Here is a 20,877-nt window from a genome sequence, read left to right as displayed (position 1 = left end):
TTTTTTTTTATCTTTTAGCTCAGACAAACATGATTCTTTTTTTTGTTTTTTTTTTTTGTTTTGTTTTTTTTTGCATCATAAGAAAATGAATATTGGTGAATATGGGTTGATCACCGAATGAATATTTCCCACTTTGATTTAGCTGACAGATATGATTGGGAAGTTTTTGTTTAATGGCATTATAGCCTACTTCAATGTTCCTGTTTAATGACTTAATCTTTCTTTTCTCTCCTTTTCACTTGCTCGCTCTCTCTCTCTCTCTCTCTCTCTCTCTCTCTCTGATTCACCAGTATAGGGATCCCAATTACTTTAAACTACAGTTTTAAATGACAGTAAAAAATTTTTAAACAAGCAACACGTGTTATGTTACCGTTTCTGCTTTTGTTTTGATTGAACTTCAGACATCAGCTCCTCTGTGTAGTGCATGCAATACACCCAAATCAAACCTGCAAGGCCATGTGTACAATATCGTGTATTTACTGACATATTCTCTTTTCCATTTGAAGAATGAAATCCATTCTTGTTCCGAGACCTTTAAAGGCATGTATATGGCTTACATAAATGATACTAGTGTTGACAGTTAATATCACACACATTTGCTGTCATTTTTACAGAGAAATAAAACTTTTCAACGTAACAAATGACCAATCCTTTATTTATTGTTAACGTTGTGAGCCATATCCTATTTGTGATACTGCAGACAGCTTTTTATATTTCAGTCTGCGGTATGAAACGCAGACTTGACATATTTAGAGTCCCTATATGAATGCCTTGTAGTTCGGGTTTGAAGGTCCAGTTGATAAACTTGAAGACGTGGCATGTGGTGCTACTGTCAATAAAATAGCTAAAGCGTATTGTGCTATGAGAACTTTCTGAGACTCCATATCTCTGGCACTTTGAAAATTTCTGCATAAAAATGCATATCCATGTCTTTGAATACACCACAGTGTTTGTTGTCAAATGCCCTGTTTGCTGTCTTTCCATGTCACAACACAAACGTGTTTTGGCAGCTTGGGTACATATGCTGTCCACAAGAACGTGCCTGTACAATGAGTGGGCCAAATAATGGAAATGTATAAGCATGAATATGTATTAAGTAATAAGGAGCCAGGGAAGTTTTTGGCTTCGGGCAGCTTTAGGCCCTGGAGTACTGTAAAACTAGTTTTCAACTGTTTCTCAAGGTATATTGGACCACTCTTGAAGATGGAAAAACCTCCATTTCCCAAACCGATGATAGAGTTGGAAATCTGCTCCATAGAATGAGTTCCAGAACATCCCATAGCTTTGATGATGTTTAGAACTGGTGATTGGGGTGTCCATGAAAGTTTTTCTTTTTTACTTCATCCTGGTTTTCATGAAACCATTCATGAGTCTGTTTGACAGTGTGTATCCATTTGGCATTATTTGCCATGGAGTATGGGAACATCATGAAACAAAGCTTATGTCATAGGTTGCGCTGGGTCACCTAAAATGGCTTCCTACTCCTCAGACTTAATTGCAAAGGTAATTAAACTTTCTAATCAAACCCAGGGACTCCCACATGATGGCTGGTTGTACCATTACACACCATGTTTATCACCATGTTTAACAGTTGGGAACAACCAGTGTGGGTTGAAGGCCTCCTGTGTCTCTGTCCAAATCAAAGTCCATAGAAGGATCCATATTAGGAGGGTCCATATTACTTTCTTCCTCTGATCAGAAATCCACTTTTTTCTGCTTATGTCTCCAGATTATACACAGATGCACACTGGACTCAGTTACAAATTCAGTGTTTGAGTGGTAATCTGGGCAGCTTTGTGAAGCTTGTGATTTATAGGGACCACTGTTCCCCTTTTTTTTAACACAGGTCTTCCTTAGCATATTCCTTAGGATTTTTTTAAACACAATTTATCAGGCACATTAAATCATTTTGCCATCTTCGTTACTGGCATACTTGTAGTTTTGATGTCAAATAACTGGCCTCCTTCAAAAACTGTAAGATCTCATGATGCTTTTGAAACTCACAAATGAAAGGGTGAACTTTGAAACATCTTTTTCTCTTATACTTCGAAATATAAGTCAATCTTCGTTGTTATTTTTTTTTTCATCAACCATGGATAAACAGTTAAAATGCCTTTAAAGATCCATACCTTAATCAGTGTTTAAACACAGCATGTAGTCACATTTATACTAAACATGTGTACCACTGTACACATGCTCTGCGTCAAAGTTCAAATATGTACTGCTTCCTCACAGTACAGTTCAAGAGGAGCTCTTTGTACTTCTTGCTATGACCTGCAGATGGCAGTGTTGACCGTAATATTGCTCATAAAGCACGGCCGTTAATGATTAAAGAAGCTTAAATTTATTACACCCCAACCGACAACAGCATATCTTGTATTGTAGACCAAAAAAAAGGAAATGCTAATGAACAAATATTTTTGTAAGACTCTTGATTATCATGAGGGTGAAGAAAAGCATGGGCAGTATTTCAAATGTGTCTTAATGACTTTCATATTTAGTCAAGCAAGAAGCCACCTTGATTGTCTGAATGCTCTATTTGGAATGGAATTAAAACCACTTGAACAAAAAACAAAAGAAAATAATTATTGCGCTGTCTTTGTGCTTCTCCTCGAAGTAATGTTTTAATTGGAATTCACATGTGAATTGTACACGTTCCTTTAAAATGTGTGCAATTCTGTCAAGCAGTTCTTGAGTTGAGGGTTTTAGAAGAAAAACTTTTTTTCAAAGTTGTCAGTGCTGTTTTCTGATAATAAAATACAAGCTGGCCTAGATTATATCAAAAACCATACTTTGTTCTCATCTGGGGGTCTGCTCCAGTTTAAAAAATGGGCTAAAGTTTGAAATCAATTAAAAGCTGTGGGTTTGGGCACGAGTATCAGTAGACCTTGAGTAGATTACAGTCTTTTAATGAGCATATTTTGGCATGTTAACTGATAAAACAGAAATCAAAAGGCAAGCAAATAAGCCTTGTTTTGAACAGTCTCCAAAATATTTGGATCCAGTTGAGTTAGCCCATTACGTGAAAAATCAAGGCCTTGTATCAGCAATACCCGTTAAAGAGGTAACCCCAGATTTGATGTCCCAGATGAACAGTGGCTAGTGGTTTGACTTACCTTCCAATTCTTCTCCCTGACAGGTGAAAGAAAGCCTCCATGGCAACAGGACATGTTAGAAGAGCATTTTTTGAACATCCTTTTTTTGGCGGAAACATTGTCTAACTGCCTTAGGCAGTATCCACCATTATTTGAGAAAGCATAATTGTGTAAACCAGCTTTAAGCTATTGATGAATTTTAAATGTGTTTTGCTTACAATGGTGTTTCACATGGATTAGAAATGTCCACCACAATTCAGGAACCAACAGTGACTGAACTCTAGATGATGACACTTGTCTTGTAACACTTCAAATCATATTCTTGCTGAATTAAGGCCTTGAAGCACTTAAATTCAAATTAAACAACTGAATAAACAAATAGAAAAGGCTGATAATAGTCCTTCTGACTAAGGTTACATTATGTGACATAGTGTTTCCACAGAAAAGCAACATACATTTGTACTAAATGTTTAACACACACAGAGGCAATTCACTGGAAGGGTGAGAGAGTTTACCTGTTGTAAAACCTCAGAGCCATTCTATTCTATTCTTTTTTGCAATGAAGTGATAAGCAACTCTTCTAGGTGTAAAATTTTGAACGATGTTCCTTTGCTACTTTAAAGATTCCGACAGAAACCCTTTTCCGGCAAAAAGTAAAATATTTGAAGTCAGTGACTGCAAATCAGAATGCCACTCCGGCTATATTTTGTGCCAAGAGGAAATGGAGCATATTAAAACAATATATTGTAATCAAAGCAGAGGCTACCTTATCTGTGATGAAAACCACAATAAGGCTGGAGTTCAAATCTAATAAAACTCACATATCTGTATCCGTAAAGTATCTTGCACCTTGCGACAGATGTAATGTTGCTGAAAACCAAATGTCATACGAAATAAAACCTCTGTGTATATCAAAGCTCATTTCAAATACTTATTCTTTTATTTTGTTTATACAGTTTTGTAATAATACATAAAATACAAACACTTTAAGAAAACATTTTATTTACAAATGTACAAAACAAGATTATATTACAGTTTGACTATAAACAAAAAGGTTTGTTCAGAGTTATTCTTTCTTTGCTTTCTTACAAAAATATGAATGTTTTGAAGCTATCAAAATTATTGCACTTTACAACCACAGTGCATTGAAGATTGCCATCACCAATGGGAAGCCAAGTTTTCCCCTGATTAGTCAAGGACATGGAAGAAAGGTCCCCAAAAACCCTCACAGACGATCTCTCTCATCTGCTCTTATCTTTGGTACCTTTTAATACACTTGGAGATACTGAGCACCATTGTGTAACATAAGCATAAATTACTTTGTACCTGAAATTAATGGCTTAAAAGAGTTTAAAAAAACAAACAAAAACAAAAACAAAACACAGATTTACAGGACACTCTTGAACAGTGTGACTTTTTTTTCATGTCAAGACAAATGGAATGTTGCAAGTTGAAAGGCCTCTTAATATTTTTCTTCCTTTTTTTTATTTTACCTCTTTGAGTATTTATCATGTCGTTTCTCTTTTCATTGTAGTATTTCCCTGATATTGTTGTAATTCCAGTCATACTTTGGCACCTGGTCCTCCAAGTTTTGTCAGAGAATAAGATTAGATTTCCAGTTCTGTCCCACGGAACAGAGAGGAATCTGTGGGAATCTTGTTGTATCTCCAGCACAGTGGAAGACAACAATACCATCAACAAAACATTTAAAAAAAAAACAAAATAAACACAGACACCAAAAATTCCAACCCTGATGGGGCATCATTAGCCGTGGACGACACAGCTTGTCAAGAAGCTTTCGTTGACTCTTTCAAAGGCAACACGTGGTTTTAAAAAAGTCACAAGTGTGTTCACTTATTGATTTTTGTCTCTTTTTTTTTGTTGTTTTTGTCCTTTCTTTCACGTTTTCCAGTCTCATAAATGGCGTTTCATGTGCAGGGCCAGGTGGTCGGACCGAGAGAAGGCCCGGTCGCATTTCTGACACTGGAAAGGGCGATGGCCCGTGTGTTTCCTGTAGTGCCGCGTAAGCTCGTCGGAACGGGCAAACTTCCAGCCGCAACCCTCCCAGTCACAGTGATAAGGCTTCTCTCCTGAAAAATACACGCACATACAAACACAGTACAATTACGGTTTCGCCCTCCAGTCAAAATACAGCAAAATTTTCGTCACTGTAGAAAAAAAGAGAGAGAGAAAGAGAAGACCAAAAAAAAAAAAAAAAAGAGCGTTGTCTATTCTGTTGTGTATTGAAAAGTCAACCATGTCATGTGGTTTGTTATTGGAAGAAGGATTAGTATCAACCTGCTGTTTCATACAGCCATTTCTGCTACCTGCCAACTGGGCCTCCCTCCCTCTCTCTCTCACACATACACAGTTTTCCTGTAATGACGCAGTAGAGTAATTTACTGCTAACAGCCATTATGCTGGAAAGCATGGTCAGCAGCAGTGAAGGTGTTGTTGTTATTACAGCACACACTGAACAGAGCTGGATAAAAATTCTGAGCTTCGAACAAACACCACCAGTACTCTCTGGCATGACAGATCTCTGTAATGACTACAGTGTGGCAGACTAATGCTAAAGACCAAAGCATCAACCCAATGTGCTGTCTGGGTTTTTGTTTATGCTTAGTTGACGTAAAAATCATATTAGTGACATGCGACGGTGTTTTGGAACCTCAAGCTCAAACATCAGCTGCTGAACGCAGCACATCTCAAATAAAAACATGACAATGGAGAGTTCATGTTGTCAGAAAATGAATCATAACCTAAGGGCAACAAGACATACAGTTTGTTAAATAGCCCTGTAATTTCTAAATTACAGAAAATAAGAGACAGACGTGTTCACACTCACTCAGAAAACTCTTCTATCCTAGGTGTGTGCTGAAAATATTTACTCAGAAAAGAAGCAGTTCTCCAAGATCTAAAACCCTTAAGAACAGCTTTGTTGTAAAACTGCAGTAACTGCAAGCACTCCCATTCTTTGACAAATTTCATTCTTTTTCTCTAAATGGATGATAATAACCACACTTATTTTTCCAAACACTGCGAGCAGAAATGCCAAAATGATCATAACCTTCACCAGTGAAACACTCACCTGTGTGTGTTCTGTGGTGGGCTTTGAGATGAGAGCTCTTGGTGTAGGTTTTGCCACAGCCGGCATAGTCGCACGTATGAGTCGCAATACGTTTCCGGGGCCAGGAGCGCCGGCCTCGTTTAGGTTTGGGCTCCTCAGGTAGACATTCAGCAGGAGACATGAGATCTAGAAACAGAGGGAGCAGGTGTGAGCCAACCAAGTACAATACACGTGGTGATTCTTCAGTAACACTTAAACAACTCAACCATGGTGCTCCTGTCCAATCCAAAACGTTGGCTTTAATTATCAGCATCCAGGAAAATGACTTAAAACATCAAACTTCATTGTCAGATCATACTGTGTAATGGGACAAAGTGTGTTGGTACCATTTTTTTAAACAACGGCACAAAAAAACTATTAAATAATCAGTTCCTACATTGGCATTTTTATTGAATCAAATGATTCATCTGACCTGGGTATTGTAGGGAGGGAGGCTGAGGAAAGGGTGTGTATCCTGCTGTGGGGTGGTAGCCCTGGGGCACAGGGAGTGGAGGATGCCCTAAAACTGAACCGGAGGGATGGTGCTCGTCTGGAGACAAGGAAGATGTGGAAGAGCGACTGGTCCCCATGCCTCTCCCCGTGGGGAACGAATGAGGATCGAGGAGAGGTCGCTGGCTAGTCCCCGCCCGTGAGTTGACAGGGAGGTGGAGGTCCACAGGTCTAGTGATGGTGCACGTGCTGGGGTTCTCCTGTTTTATCCTGTGACAAGGAAAAGGCAAGGAAGGTTCCGAAACTGAGGCAGCTTTACTGACGTTCACGCCCTGGCCATAGTCTGTCATGTCCATAGTGGTCTTGACCACAAATTTGCCATGTAAGCTGGTGGGTTGCAGGTAAACAGGGTCCAATTCCGGCCTCATTAGCTCTGCGACAAAACCCCCTGATGGTGAGACATCATTAATGTCAGGGATGTTGTAGAGCATGTCACCGGCCGTGCCCTGAGGGGAAGGGAGCTGGTAGGAGTAAGATCCAGGAGAAGGAGGTAAAGTTCTTGAGGTGCTGGCCATGGCTGCCTCCTGCTGCTGCTGCTGCTGCTGCTGCTGTTGCTGCTGTTGGAGCATACTGTTGGACAGAATAAAATCGTAATCCAACAAATCCAGGTCTTCTGAGTCATTCCTGGCCATTCCAGGGGGAAAATCCTGGTCAGGGCAGGTTCCACCTGAGGGCACGCACGGTCGCCTCAAATGTGACATCTCCTCCTTCCACCTCTTAGCCCAGAGGAGAAAAAAAGGAGAACTTTGTCAGTAATGGCAATAAATGTCCTTTGTTATATCAAAAATCATGAATGAAAAGTTACTATGTCTGTCAATGTTGAAACTGTGCTGCTAGGGACACCCAGTAGATCCCTAAAGTAACTGACCAGAATGAGAAGATGTCTGTCAGGCCTCCTGGACTGAAATAATCTGTTAAAATCGAATCATATTAATTTACATTAATTTTCCTCAATGTGTGTTTTCCTTTTGAATAAGAATAAAGAATCTTTCTATTGATCTGTTTCTCCTTGTTAAATACCTAAAACAAACTGTGTTAATCCAAAATCACAGGATCTGGAGAAGAGAATGATGCACGAAAACATCATAATCTTTGTGATTATTTTAATGCTGAACTGTAAATTTAGTCCCTGTAATTACTATTCTGAAGGGCAAGAAGAAAAATGGTATGGCATGGCAAACTATCATCAGCTCAACGGTTTGATCTGTAGACGAGCCGTAAAACACACACACACACACCAGTGCTGCATGTGCCTGGTGCACGCCCCTATAGCGGTGGTTGGGAGTGCGGCAATGTTGCTACCAGAATAACTGAGAGCGATGACATAACCTCTCCACCGATGGAATTTCCATACAACTAATTTACCATGAATAAAGGCATTATAGTACTGAGCTGAAACCTGAGATGCTGGATGTGCTCTACCGTAGCCTATTCCGGATTTAAATAAGCGTCACTAGCCATGCTTGATCATCATACTCACTAAATTGGCTATTCCAGGTCCCATTGATTTGTTCTTGACAGTGGCGCCGTTAGCAAAAGTGGATATGGATGGCAAAAGCGTGCCGCTTAATGCCATCTCGAAGTCACTTGGAGAGTGCCTAAAAGAACACAAAAAACACACACAAACTGAAAATCCGTGTCAGGCTTCTTGCAGCAAGCTACCACTCCCATAATAAATGTTAAGAAGCGAGAGCAAAGTAATAACAAATACAACCAGTCGCGAAAAACGAACGCACCTCATCAATGACAAAAATGAATGTCTTGGAAAAAAATCTGGTAAAAGATCTGTTTCAAGTGTATTGTAAAAATATGACAATGTTTCCAGTCTTAATGGTCCACGATGTGCGATGAAAACCTAGCTTCGTGTCATGTTCGTGGAAGCCGCAAACATAACCCTTTGAGAATCGCGACTTGATGCAAATATATATAGCCTATATATCAGCAGAGCAGCGACACCCGGGAATTCCCTCCGCTCTCTAGCAGTGCCGTGGCCATGTACTGGCCGGCTTTGTAAGCTTGAACAGACTGACGGTAGACGGCTCTCAGGGCTTCCCCGCTTCTTAAATGATTGTCACGGCCACGCCTCTAAGTTGCGTAGCAACTAGGAGAAAAAAACATGCATTAGGATCTGAGTTCAGTGGTGACGGCAAAGAGAGAAGAAAAAAGAGGTTGGCAGCTGGCCGAAAAAAAAAAAAACGCTGTTTGTATCCATACAAACAGAAGGATAGCAACAAGCAGGCCCTTCAATCCTGCCGCAGTGTTTGCTTTTTGTTCACATTTAATGTTGAAGAATTAGATCTGTATTTAGAAGACACAAAATGACACTGTGCGTATTTTTTTTTTATCTTGTCGACATAACAGACTTATGACTTATTTAGAATTTAGTTTAAAGAGAATGACTGAAGATTGTTAGGAGTTATGTTGAGATGTATGAACATTCTACCTCTTTGATAATGTCACTTGAGTTGGCTACTAGTAGCTTGGCATAACCATTAACTTGGTTGTTCCTAATTAATAACTTACTCATCTTTAACTTTTACCATAACTTTTTAAGACATTGGAGCACGCAGTCAAGGCTACAGTCAGTCATTTCAGAGCGAAAAAGGTTCCAGTTACGTCTACTCATCAACTAGCTTAATCAATGATTTCCTACATTACTTAGATGCATGTCAGTCGTCAGTAGAATACTTTTACGACTTCCGTTAACCAGGGGTGTGTTGGGTAGGTGCAGTGCTGGTCACAAGTAATCTCTCTGTTTACATTGTATAAGTAGCGCCCTCAGACGTGGCGCTCAGCCATAACACAGTTAGGTGTGCCCAGAGCTTTGTTACGTGATGTACGAGTGATTTTATGCACAGAACAACGACATGCAATTGCAGAATCAACTTTGTATTTTTATTAAAACTACAGCTTACCCGTATAGCTTCACTCCTATTAACGTCAGTCAGCCCTCAGATCTCTCCCTGAGAGCACGGCAAATAACCACGATTTATATGTATTCGCCTTTTGAAATGCGGCAATACTTTCCATCTTATGAACTTCATAAACTTTAAGGTATTTAAGGAACTGCTGACATAAATAACCAGTTAAAATAATCATGTAAAGAAATGTCTTACCAAGTTATGACAACAGAGGTAATCACAGGCTAGATTAGATACTTTCTGTTATGATGTTAACCATTCAGTGAAACACTGCAAATTCATCCCTTTTCTTCACATAAGCTTATCTCTGTGGATCAAAATGTCTCATATCAGGATTCTACTGGATAATAATTACCAGGATGTAAGCTTTCTAGTACTTATGATACCATACCAAAGGAATTTTACAAACGAGGAAAAGCTACTTGTTCATTGAAGGTCCAATGTGAATCAGTATGACTTCACTATCGGTCCTGTTCAATTGCATGCTAAGTGAGAGAATGAAATTAGAGATTACCAGAGTTGTCTGTTATGTGCCCTACAGAGTCTTGTATGCTACTCAGTAAACACACACTGTCCTTAGTGCTGAACTCTGTTCCCACACTAAATGTCTTTGTGGTTAAATGGCTAAATGTTGTCCTAGTTGGGCTGGTAAATGCTCTAGTCTCTCCCTTAGTGTAAAATCACTCTTAAAGAATTACAATTATTCAGCAGTTTTTAAATTTCTGATTTAAAATGAAAAAGTAGTCTCTGACATACAATTAACCAGTTACACCAAAGTTCCAGGCTTTCTTCACTTGGGAGAGATGAAAGAGATAAAATTGTTGTTGGATTGTCAGAAAGGAGCTACATTTAAATATCGTTCATTCACCCACAGATGGTGTCTCTGCTTAGAAATGATTTTTATATATAAAATCTTCATATAAAATGTAGAATATAGCGAGTTTTATACATGCAAGAAAATGTTTCTGAAGTAGCTTAGACTGTATTTAAAGAGAGATGGAGTCTAATCTAAACTCATTCCCAGTAATAGTATCAGTGAGCAAGTTTTGTATCATGAACAAACAGCCAGTTTTAACAATCCTGTTCCATCAGGATCTTGTCAGTTAAGAACTGTCAACAAAAGACACTTCATTTACTACCTGAAATGCACCTCTCTTCTTTGCCATAGAGGCAAGCACTCGCACGCGTGCACACACACACATACACAACACACGCGCGCGCACACACACACGCACGCACACATGTGCACACACACACACACACACGTGCACACATGCACACACACACATACACACACATACAAACAAACAAACAAACAAACACATACACATTTTACCAGCATATTTGGACATATACAGAAGCACAATGTCTTTTCGTTGAATTGAATTGCTTGTAAGATTTTTGTTTGTGAACACAATTAGCTAAGGGGTGCTTCACGTATTCTGTACAAGGCCCAGTTAGGGAGAAAAACTGTGAGGGGAAGGTCATTGCTTAGTGATCGTCTTTGTGATGTAAAACAATGGCTTTGTATGTGAGCTTCAAAGGACTCAGGTTATTATCCAGACAAAAGAACCTGAGAGAGACAGTGAGTGAAAGTGAGAGAGAGAGAGAGAGAGAGAGAGGAGGAAAAAGAGCAGTAGTAATTTTTTTGTGGTTGTTGAGTGCACTGTTAAACTTGATGCTATGTCTACAATGTTTCACACGATCAGTCCATGCCACATAAACGTCACCACCTGCTCAGTTTGGGGAAAGGTGTTTACATAAGAATTTGAATAATGTTGTGTGTTGTCATGCTCTACTTAACCTTCTTTCATGTCGCAAACTACACGAAAAGATCTATGATCTTACGTTCAAATATGAAAGGCAAAAACAAAACAAAAACGAATGGATAGACGCATAAAACACTTGTAACATCATCGACATGGCATTATGTATGTGGGAAAACGGAAAACTGAGGTAATGTTATTGTAAAAGCAACATCAGTTGTATAATGCTCTCAACCAGTCTTCTCAGAGTGTCATATTTTCCAAAGTGCATGAATTACAGTAATGCTGATTTCACGTTTGCAAATGTATGTCTTTACCTGTATTTTATTTCAGATTCTGAACAAAGTGTCTAATCCTAAAACAGCACATTTTGCATGTGTGTGTGTGTGTGTGTGTGTGTACGCATGGTCATATTACAATTCAGACTCTCACGCACTTACCTGTGACATCAGCTGTAATGTGAACAAGTGTCTGTAAAGTGTCTGTAGAATGTTGTTCTTGGAAAAGTCTCCTTACTTTCCAGGTTGGTGATAAATCAATGTTATCACTACTGTCTTGTACACTATTCAGAAATGGTGGATGTGCATCTCCTCTTTTGGCTGAGCGTAGGTTAAGGTTGTAATCTCATCAACGGCCTCTGATTGGCTTCAGTGTTCTGTGGGAATGCCGGAGGTCGGAAAGCCATTTCCCTGATCCTATATGCTAAGTAGGAATGCAAATTTAACCTGTTTTAGAATGAGTGAGTGATTTCTTCTCTTGCTCTCTCATAGCTTCCTCTGGTCTGGTAGTTTTGCTTCCAGGGAATGCTTACCTGTTGATCAGGGTTCCACTGCACTCAATCCCCACCCCTCCTCCATCAGGAATGTATAACATAGAGCCTGTGATCAGAATTTTTCCTCTTTTTTGGCCTGTCACTCTCTTTCACACACACACACACACACACACACACACACACACACACACACACACACAGTCAATCACACCTAAATGAAAAAAGTAGCTTTCCGCTGTATTAATTCATATTTATGAATCTGTCTGTGCACTGAGAGGGGTTGATTGATATGGCTCCATCATTCTCTTCTCCAGACCATGACAGTAACTGACAGGACTTGGGGAATCATGATCCAGACACTGAGGTTTCTTACTGCTCTTTCCCAGATGTTGTGGACTAATTAAAAAATAGCTTACATTCCTCTCCTAAGTCTGGAGACCTCTGCTACACATTTTAATTCTCTCCGATGTTACTGAGCTCCACATCAATTTTTTGTAATTAAGGTTTCTTCTTCTTCTTCTTCTTCTTCTTCTTCTTCTTCTTCTTCTTCTTCTTCTGCTTCTCCTTCTTCTTCTTCTTCTTCTTCTTCTTCTTCTTCTTCTTCTTCTTCTTTTGTTTTTCCCTCTATTCTTTTATAATAATATCAGTACTTCTCTCAGACACTTTTTTCGAATAGGTCATTGTTCTTTCTTGTGATTATTTACTAGTGTTTGACTGGCAGGACTGGAAGATCTGTGTCTCGGCGCACTCTGTATGGTTACACAGTCTTAATCCAAGGTAGTGAGAGCAAATGTTTGTTCAGCTAAAGGCCAGGTGTCATTTGTCAAAAGTCAGCATGGAGTTCAATATTTTGATGTTCAAAGATGGTATGCTCCTCACGGCCAGTAGAAACATCATGTATATCTGGTACATGGAAAAGAGATGTGAAATAAGTCAAACTTTTAAGTTCCCAGTACAGAGTTTCTCGGGGGGACTTATGAAGTAGCATTCAATTCAGTTCAGTTCCATTTTTAAGGTGCTTGGGAAAAGGGATTGTCAAAAAACAACTTTACAAAACTCTGGTCCTAAACCCTCAGTGAATATTTCTGAAACACGAACAAGAATTTGTACTCAGACAGGAGAACCCATCCTTCTCTTTTGAGTTTCAGATTAAGAGGTGTTCAAGGTTAAGTGTTCTTGGCCCAGAGATGAGATTAATGATTCATCTTCACAAACAATCTGATCAATGGAAAAATCTCTGAGCATGTTATTCATACATAAAACCAGATAACAGGTGAACGCTGCTCCTCAGGCCTCTGGTTTTAAAAGTAAAACAACGGCAGTGGTGGCAGCTGCGGCAGTGTGCTAGCTTCAAAGCACTGAGTGAGGTATTCAGAGAAGGATGTGCTGCTCTGTAAGGACTGAGTGTGTTTACAGAACATCAGCCAAGTTCGGACGGGCAGGGTCCCGGCCCTTGCATCACACCGTCCGATCTGGCGAGGCCGAAGGAAAGAACTAGAGTGGGAGATGGAGAGAGAGAGAGGGAGAGGGAGAGGGAGAGAGAGCTCTAGCAGGGCTGTAGCCAGAGCTGGCTGTGAGTGAGCTGGGATTCCTCCCTAGCCTTAAATATGCCAGTTATTTTTAACTCAACACGTAATAAACCCCCGACTCCTCCTCCTCAGCTACAATGTTTCCCTTCAGCCAGGAGGGGAAGTGGCCGGGAGCCACGCTTCCCGGTCATGTGACCCGACGGCCCAGTCATAGACACACAGCAGGAGCAGGGAGAAAGAGAGAGAGAGAGAGAGAAAGAAAGAGAGAGAGAGAGAGAGGGGGGGGGGGAAGGGTGATTCAGCTACATAGCCCGCTTGCCTGCTGGTTCACTCTGTCCAGATTTAACCCCCTCAGCACGGGCAGCGTCTGGACCCAGGAGTGGGCCGGCCGTACTAATCAGCCGTCTGGGCGTTAAGGGCTAAACAAACAGCGCGGGCAGCTGGGATTGGAGCTGCGGTGGTGCACAGGAAGCGAAAGAGGGGGACAACACATGGGCAGACAAGTGAACCGACGTGACGTCAGAGGGCCCCTCCAGGATTAGAAACCTCTAAAAAGCTGGGAAAGGAGTTTGCCAGGCCATATTCACACGCTGTGTATGAGCAAGAGAGAAAGTGTGTGTGTGTGTCAGTGAGTTTATGTTTGTGTCTGAGATCTTTTGTGATCTCACCTCTAAGGATGTGAAAAGACAGAGAATCATTGATGTCATAGGGGTTTGCACTGTGGTGTAATGTTTTAATCACTGTGCTGACATCGCCTTGCAATTTGTTTTTTAAGAGTATTTAACCTCACTTCACATATTACCTTTTAGACAAAACCTTGATATACGTATATTGTGAAAATATTTTTAATGTGAGTGAAAATGTATCACTTCTATGAGGATGTAATATGTAAATTAATTTAGACATTGCTTATTTCTTACACACCTGCTGTATTTGTTTCTACAGTGATGTTTGAGGTGCCTGTTATGTTTTCTTGTATGCGTAGTCGCGGCTCACCATTCAGTGTAATTATGACGGATTCGCGCATGCGCGACAAATTTAGCTCATTTTTGCCCTATGGCGCAATGTTAACGAAAGTGGAAAGTCATACGTGGATCCACCCCGTGACTCGGATCCGCTCCAAAATTTAATAGGTTCTTCCCTGGCCCACGCTACACCCTTCCGCCAAGTGTCACGAAAATCGGCCTGGTAATCTTCCATATTCCTGCTGACAAACAGACAAACAAACCAACAAACCAACAAACCAACAAACCGCACCGAAAACATACACTCCTTGGCAAAACTAATAACATGAATTGTGTTCTATATGACAACTGTATGACCACATAGGTAGACTGAATTTTAGAGAACAGGTTTTTGAGGGATGGCTGTTTGTTTTCACTATGCTTACTTGACTGAGGTCTTTGTGTCCCTACTCACGAACTCTTTCTTCTCTTACCTAATGAGCTGAGATTCAGATGCTGTGGAATGCTGTGTTCATCCTCAGTAGCATACATAATGCTTATTTATGAGTTGGAAATTATAAATTGCTACTCTCTGAATATGCTGTAAACTGTAAACCCAGTCTTGCACCTCTGCCAACATTAGATCTAGAGGAGACGTCACACTGTAGGTCAGCAATGGGTGGTTGACCAGGGTTAGAACTGGGAGAAAGAAACATGGAGTAGAACTCATTCTCTCCTAGTACAACATTTCTGTGGTTTTGGATGAAGGGGCCTCATTCACCCAACTGCACCTCACTGAGTAGTCTCACATTTGCTGCAGCGAAACTGCATTAGACATTTCGAATTCAGCCTCCATTTGTTTTGTTTTTAATCCTTAAAAAACATGCCAGAGAGGGAATTTATCCAAACCCGTAATCCAAACAGAGTTTAGGTTTTGCTAATGAGAAATTTTCAGGCTTCAAAAAGAGAAAAAAAAAATCATCAGTCCACACATGTGTTAAACTCACATCTCGACAGGTAATGGTATGAAATCATTTTAGCTGTTGCGGTTGTGATTGAGACTTTGAGATGTATGTGTTTTTTTCTGAGTAAGTCCAGCTCTAGGTTTAATTAAATCCTAATTGCAGTGAAAACTCAGTCATGGATGAGTGAGTTGGACATGGGCATTGGTCCAGACCCCTGAAAACAGCATGATGAAATAATGAACAGATACTTGCAACTTCCAGAGGAATGAGAATGTGTTAGGGGCCCGTGGATATAAATAAGAAACTCTCAACCTCACCCAGTTTTTCAGACAGACGTAAAAGCCTTACGTCTTTGGGATTCCCCTAAAACTACGTGTAGAAGAAATCGGTTGGCAGACATAAATATCACTCAGATTTATAAGATTGATATTGTGGTTTAAAAAGCATTTGTTTGGTATGAGCAATGTGTTAATTCAAACTGTAACCACTGCTTAGTCAACAACTATACTTTCCTTTGTGAATACAGCATCTTTATTTTGAAGAGCAACATTTTTTCCAAGATGCAGAGTGAGTAAGTTGACTCTCTCTCTTTCCCTGTCTCTTTCACTCTCCTCCCGTCCCTGCTCACAATGTATTAATATCATGACTTAGTGATTCCACTTTGAATATCCTGTAGGATTGATATATTTAGAGACAATCATGTTATTTTGAATAAGCTGGACAAAATGACCTACTTTTTTGTTTCATCATAAAAGTGGTTCTTCACAGTCACAATGTCCTATGTGGCCTGAGGTTTTAGTTCATCCGTGGTGATTTATGACTTAGAAAACTGTAGTGTTTAACCCGAGTTTATGTTTTCAGGGCAAAGACAAAATGCAGATTAAAAATGTGAAGTTCTTACTGCAAACAGCCTGTCGCAAAGTGCCCAAAGAGAGAGTGTTTGCCAAGTTTAAACATCTCAGCGTTTTTCGTTCTCAGAGCACTTATACACAGCACTGCAACTATGTCTACACACCATGATTAGGGGTCTCTATAGAAACAAATGAAGAGATGGAGTTTTTTTTTCTTCCCTTCCCTAAGCACTTGATTGAGCTCTAGGTCCAAAAAATCAGACTTTTTCACTGTAATTACAGCAATCACTGACATTCTGAAACATTTCAGCTTCTTGGCGCAGTTTTCCACAGACAATAGGTCATCTTCCTAACATGGCACGACTGTGATTAGCAATCACACTTCGACAAAACTCTTGTCTCTTTATATTTAGGTAGATTGGAAACAACTGTATCATGGAATGTAGATTTTGAACAAGGTAGTCACACATCTCTGGGGTCATGAGACATTTCGTTATAGATGATCTTGGTTCCTTTCGATGTCTCCTGTTGCACGTTTGTCCCATGAAACAGTCCAGAGAAACTTGTCAGCATACGGACATACACAGATCAAGTGTGGCAAAATAATTGGTGGAATTCATGTCGTAATTATTTTCAGACTTCTGAGCTCAAGTTCCCGTGAAGGTGTGGGGTTCTCTTAGTTCCTTAGGGAATGCTGGAGAAATATGTGACCTTTACCAGGGATATTAATTTTGAGGCAAGGCTTTGGAAAGACTGGAAAATTTGCCTTCGAACCAAGAGGAAAGGATTCAGAGATGTGAATGTCAGAAACGGTTATTCAAAGTGATTCACAGATTCTCTGAGAAATGAACATGTCCCCTTTCCACAGTCAGGACCTCCATATAAATCTCTTTATAATGACAGAGCAGTCTCTAAAATGTCACAGTTGTTTGTTTTAGGCCACTTATGTTAGGGAGCTCAGGGTTTTGCTTCAAGTGCTTCAATGGAAAGAGAAAATTTGGCAGCGTAGTAGAGGTGGAAATGTGGGAAAGCTCTCTTGAAATGGTGATTTTGAAAAATTGCCGAAGTTTGAGAGAAAAAAAAAGGTCTGGTGCTTATAGAGAGGAAGCTGGAGCGAGAGCTGCATGTGACCAATTCTTCATTTCCAGTTTTATTCCCCATAGAGTCGTTTTTCAAATAACAAATATTCAGGGGGATCGGACATGAGGAACACCTGGTCTTTATGGCCTAGTATGACCAAGGCTTTAGAAACTAAATCATATGGAGCATGTTTAACCAATAGACTGTTCTAATAAAGACATTTCTCCCTTTTCCCTTTCAATGCAGGTACTTGTCTATTTTTTTTATTGGACACCGTTTATTGGTATTGAAACTTCAGAAATCATTCAGACCTGGTTTACAAACATTACATAAACAGGTCATTGACATTTGTATGGGAATTCATAGAGCACTGTGTTTTGAGAAGATTGTTCCATATCATCTCTAGGTATCACCCCAAGAGGTACTGAGCGTTTGTTTGAGACTGATGTTAGCAAGTCTTCTCAGCAATGCCTTAAAACTGCTCTCATGAGTCAAAGTCATATCCTCTATGGAAGTCTCTTGTGTTGTTTGGTCAATCCATTGGGTATGCATCACTGTAACCATTTAAATGCCCACGATTTCCACATATAGTCCAAAGCCCACATTTTACTGGAAACGAGACTTCAAAGAGCATTTTAACCCATTTAAAGAATCCATGATAGGTCTGGGAGTACTAATAGAACAAGGCTAATAACCTTTATCAGAATAAAATGCCCCATAATATGTGGATATCACCACTCCAATTAGTACCTATATCAGTTGGTGCTCTAGGTATATGTGGACCTTGAAACCTGTTTTTGCCATTTCCTTGTTCCCTACAAACGGCAGCTATATGTCGTTCAGCGTAAACTTGCATTCATTCCATTTTGATTGTTCATGTATTCTTGATCTTGATATCTCCACGAAATCTATAAATCTATTTCTTTTAACAGAATTACCTCCCCACCTCTCAGTCCCTCATTTCAGAATTTATTGGATTACAGTAGTACTGTGAACTACAGACTTTTGCACAGCACCCACAGGATATCATTGTTTTCCACTAATGACGCAACGACAAACTGTCTGAGACAAGCTCATCTGAGGATGTGCTACTTAGACCACAACTGGAGTACAGTTGGGAAAAACCACACTTGCTCTTCGATTATTTGCTCATATTAGACCACAGTGATTCAAGTCTTTGGTTTAATGTCTCATTCATTTTATGAGAATACGTGAGAGTCGATTAGAGACTGGCCAATCGTTGTGTAAAAAATCTAACTGAAAGAGGAAAGGGGAAGACTGATAAAACATGAAACATCCCTCTGTCTGATATTTGACATTATATTCATTCAATCCAAATCAAACAGCAAATCTAATAAGTGATGTACGGTTTGATACTGTATGTATATATACATATACATTGCTTTCATGATATTTCTGTTTGTGCTGGGCCAAGGCCGATGAATAAAAAATGGGAAATGGTAGCGTGAGCAATGTCACAGATTTATGCCATATTTCCAGTGAAAATGAAGGAGACGAGTTTTACAAAGTCAGTTCATGTCTTTGGTCTGAACAGGCTGTATGATTTGTTTGGGGGATCCCTTTGACTGTGAGGGGTGTTGAATTATGGGAACATGTGAGTGGAATAGAGTAGTTCTTGTCTGTATCTGTCTAGCAGTCAGAACATTTATTTTACATATGTATATTTACCGTTTTAGTACATCCGGCTGCATGTTTTGTCCTGTAACTGATGTGAATATCAAATTTTTGGTGATGAATCAGTGATACGCTGATGAATTACTGGATCCATGGTGTATGATATTAGATGAAATGTTTATTATCATCTCTAAAACAATGGTAAACAATGACAAATAACTTTGCAAAAAGTGTAGATTCATGTTTTACGTTCTATCTGTGATTTGAACTTGTGTCTTGGTTACAGGACATTTCCTCACTAAAAATGTGTCATGGTTTTGCAGGTCTTAATTTAGTGGTGTAAATATGTTCCTCAGGCTTTATTTCAGTTAAAAATTGGGAGGTTCCATGTAGTATTCAACTATTTTTAGTGTTTGGTAAAAAAAATCTACACTATTATGGGCTCCCACATTTTACAGTTCATGAGGTGGAGTTTTCACTGATTGCTCTGTTAATGGAATGCATCTGTTGTCCATGGCTAACTGGTAAACGGGCACTCCTCTATACCACAATTAATGTAACATCACTAGCATCATTTTTTAATTTATCTATCTGTAGTTGTATTTTTTATGGCTTCTTATGGCAGGCCAGTGAATTGTGTCACTCTCCCTGCTTGTTGACTGGGTGAGTTGGTGTAGTTAGTCTGACCGTGAAGTCCTGTGATGAATATTTGTTCCTATCAGAATAATACATCATATCTCACATATTTTGGCTAAAAGAAAACTATATCACAATAACTCTCATTCCTAACCTCTCACCCCTTTCTCTTTCTTTCAGCTCCACACGCTCTTACACAAATCCATTCACACACAGATGAGTTGAGTGTGCTTGAGAGAAAGTGGAGACCTTTAAGAGAGAGAGAGAGAAAGAAAGAGAGAGAAGTAAATGAGTAGTTTCACTTGGACGCCTTTATTAAAGACACAAGACCCACGACCATTTTAACCATGAAGCAGTTCTCACTCACGTCAGCAAAAAACACTCTTTATTTATGTGGAGCTTTTGAAAAGATATCAGAGACACAGAGTCTCGCACTGAGTAAAGCCACTTTTCATCCAGTATTTAAGAGTTTATTTTAAATATAGCATCAAAATATATGGTTGAAGTAGGCAACTTGGGCACGCATAGCCTAAGTATCAAAAAGTATGCATGTTCTATGGTTTGAAAGTTAAAAAAAAAGAAAGAAATTTAAAAAAAAAAAAGAAATTAAAAAGATGTGTTAAATGAATTCTGTACTGCCTAAGAAAATTCATTCCATACCAAGTGTGTCCAAACATGGCTATGATTAATCTTTTGGCAAAAATCATAAACATGTCACTTTTTAATTTTATTTTAATAGTTTGACCTTTCCTCCTCTTTTCCATCTCTTTTTTTTTTATGACAGGACTGCCTGATGCTTTTGTGAGATTTATGAGATTAAGGCACGATGTGATTCTGTGAGATGGCAAGCTCATTTAGTGCCCAGAGCTGACTTATTCTTGGATCAGATTCCGCTCTGCCTGCCAACCATGTTGTAGCATGTCAGAATCACTGTCCCACTACCATGTTATAGAACAGATTCTCATTCTTAATTCTGGAGAGAGGGAGAGAGAGAGAGAGAGAGAGAGAGAGAGAGAGAGAGAATTAATGAGGAAGAATGAAAAAGAATGAGGATTAACTCTATA

At 39.5% G+C, this 20,877-nt stretch overlaps 1 protein-coding gene across 1 annotated transcript; it reads right to left on the bottom strand.

The window, feature by feature from the left end:
* Nucleotides 1-4,237: 4,237 nt before the first annotated feature.
* klf4 (Kruppel like factor 4) lies at nt 4,238-8,711 on the bottom strand. The gene is made up of 5 exons (XM_030769031.1): nt 8,451-8,711; nt 8,195-8,312; nt 6,638-7,430; nt 6,187-6,351; nt 4,238-5,185 (listed from the first exon to the last, which is right to left on the bottom strand). The coding sequence occupies exons 1-5, from the start codon at nt 8,453-8,455 to the stop codon at nt 5,010-5,012; spliced, it is 1,257 nt and encodes a 418-aa protein (XP_030624891.1). The 5' UTR covers nt 8,456-8,711; the 3' UTR covers nt 4,238-5,009.
* Between the last annotated feature and the right edge of the window lie 12,166 nt (nt 8,712-20,877).

Source organism: Chanos chanos, chromosome 3 (assembly GCF_902362185.1).
Source record: "Chanos chanos chromosome 3, fChaCha1.1, whole genome shotgun sequence".
Lineage (NCBI taxonomy): Eukaryota > Metazoa > Chordata > Actinopteri > Gonorynchiformes > Chanidae > Chanos > Chanos chanos.
The sequence above is the reverse complement of the archived record's forward strand: the minus strand, read 5'-3'. Positions and strand labels throughout refer to the sequence as shown.

Coding starts and splice junctions, on each gene's coding strand:
- klf4 (XM_030769031.1), bottom strand. Junction 7,431..8,194: donor GACCTGGAATAGCCAATTTA/GTGAGTATGATG, acceptor CTCTGGGCTAAG/AGGTGGAAGGAGGAGATGTC. Junction 5,186..6,186: donor CCACCACAGAACACACACAG/GTGAGTGTTTCA, acceptor TGTATTTTTCAG/GAGAGAAGCCTTATCACTGT.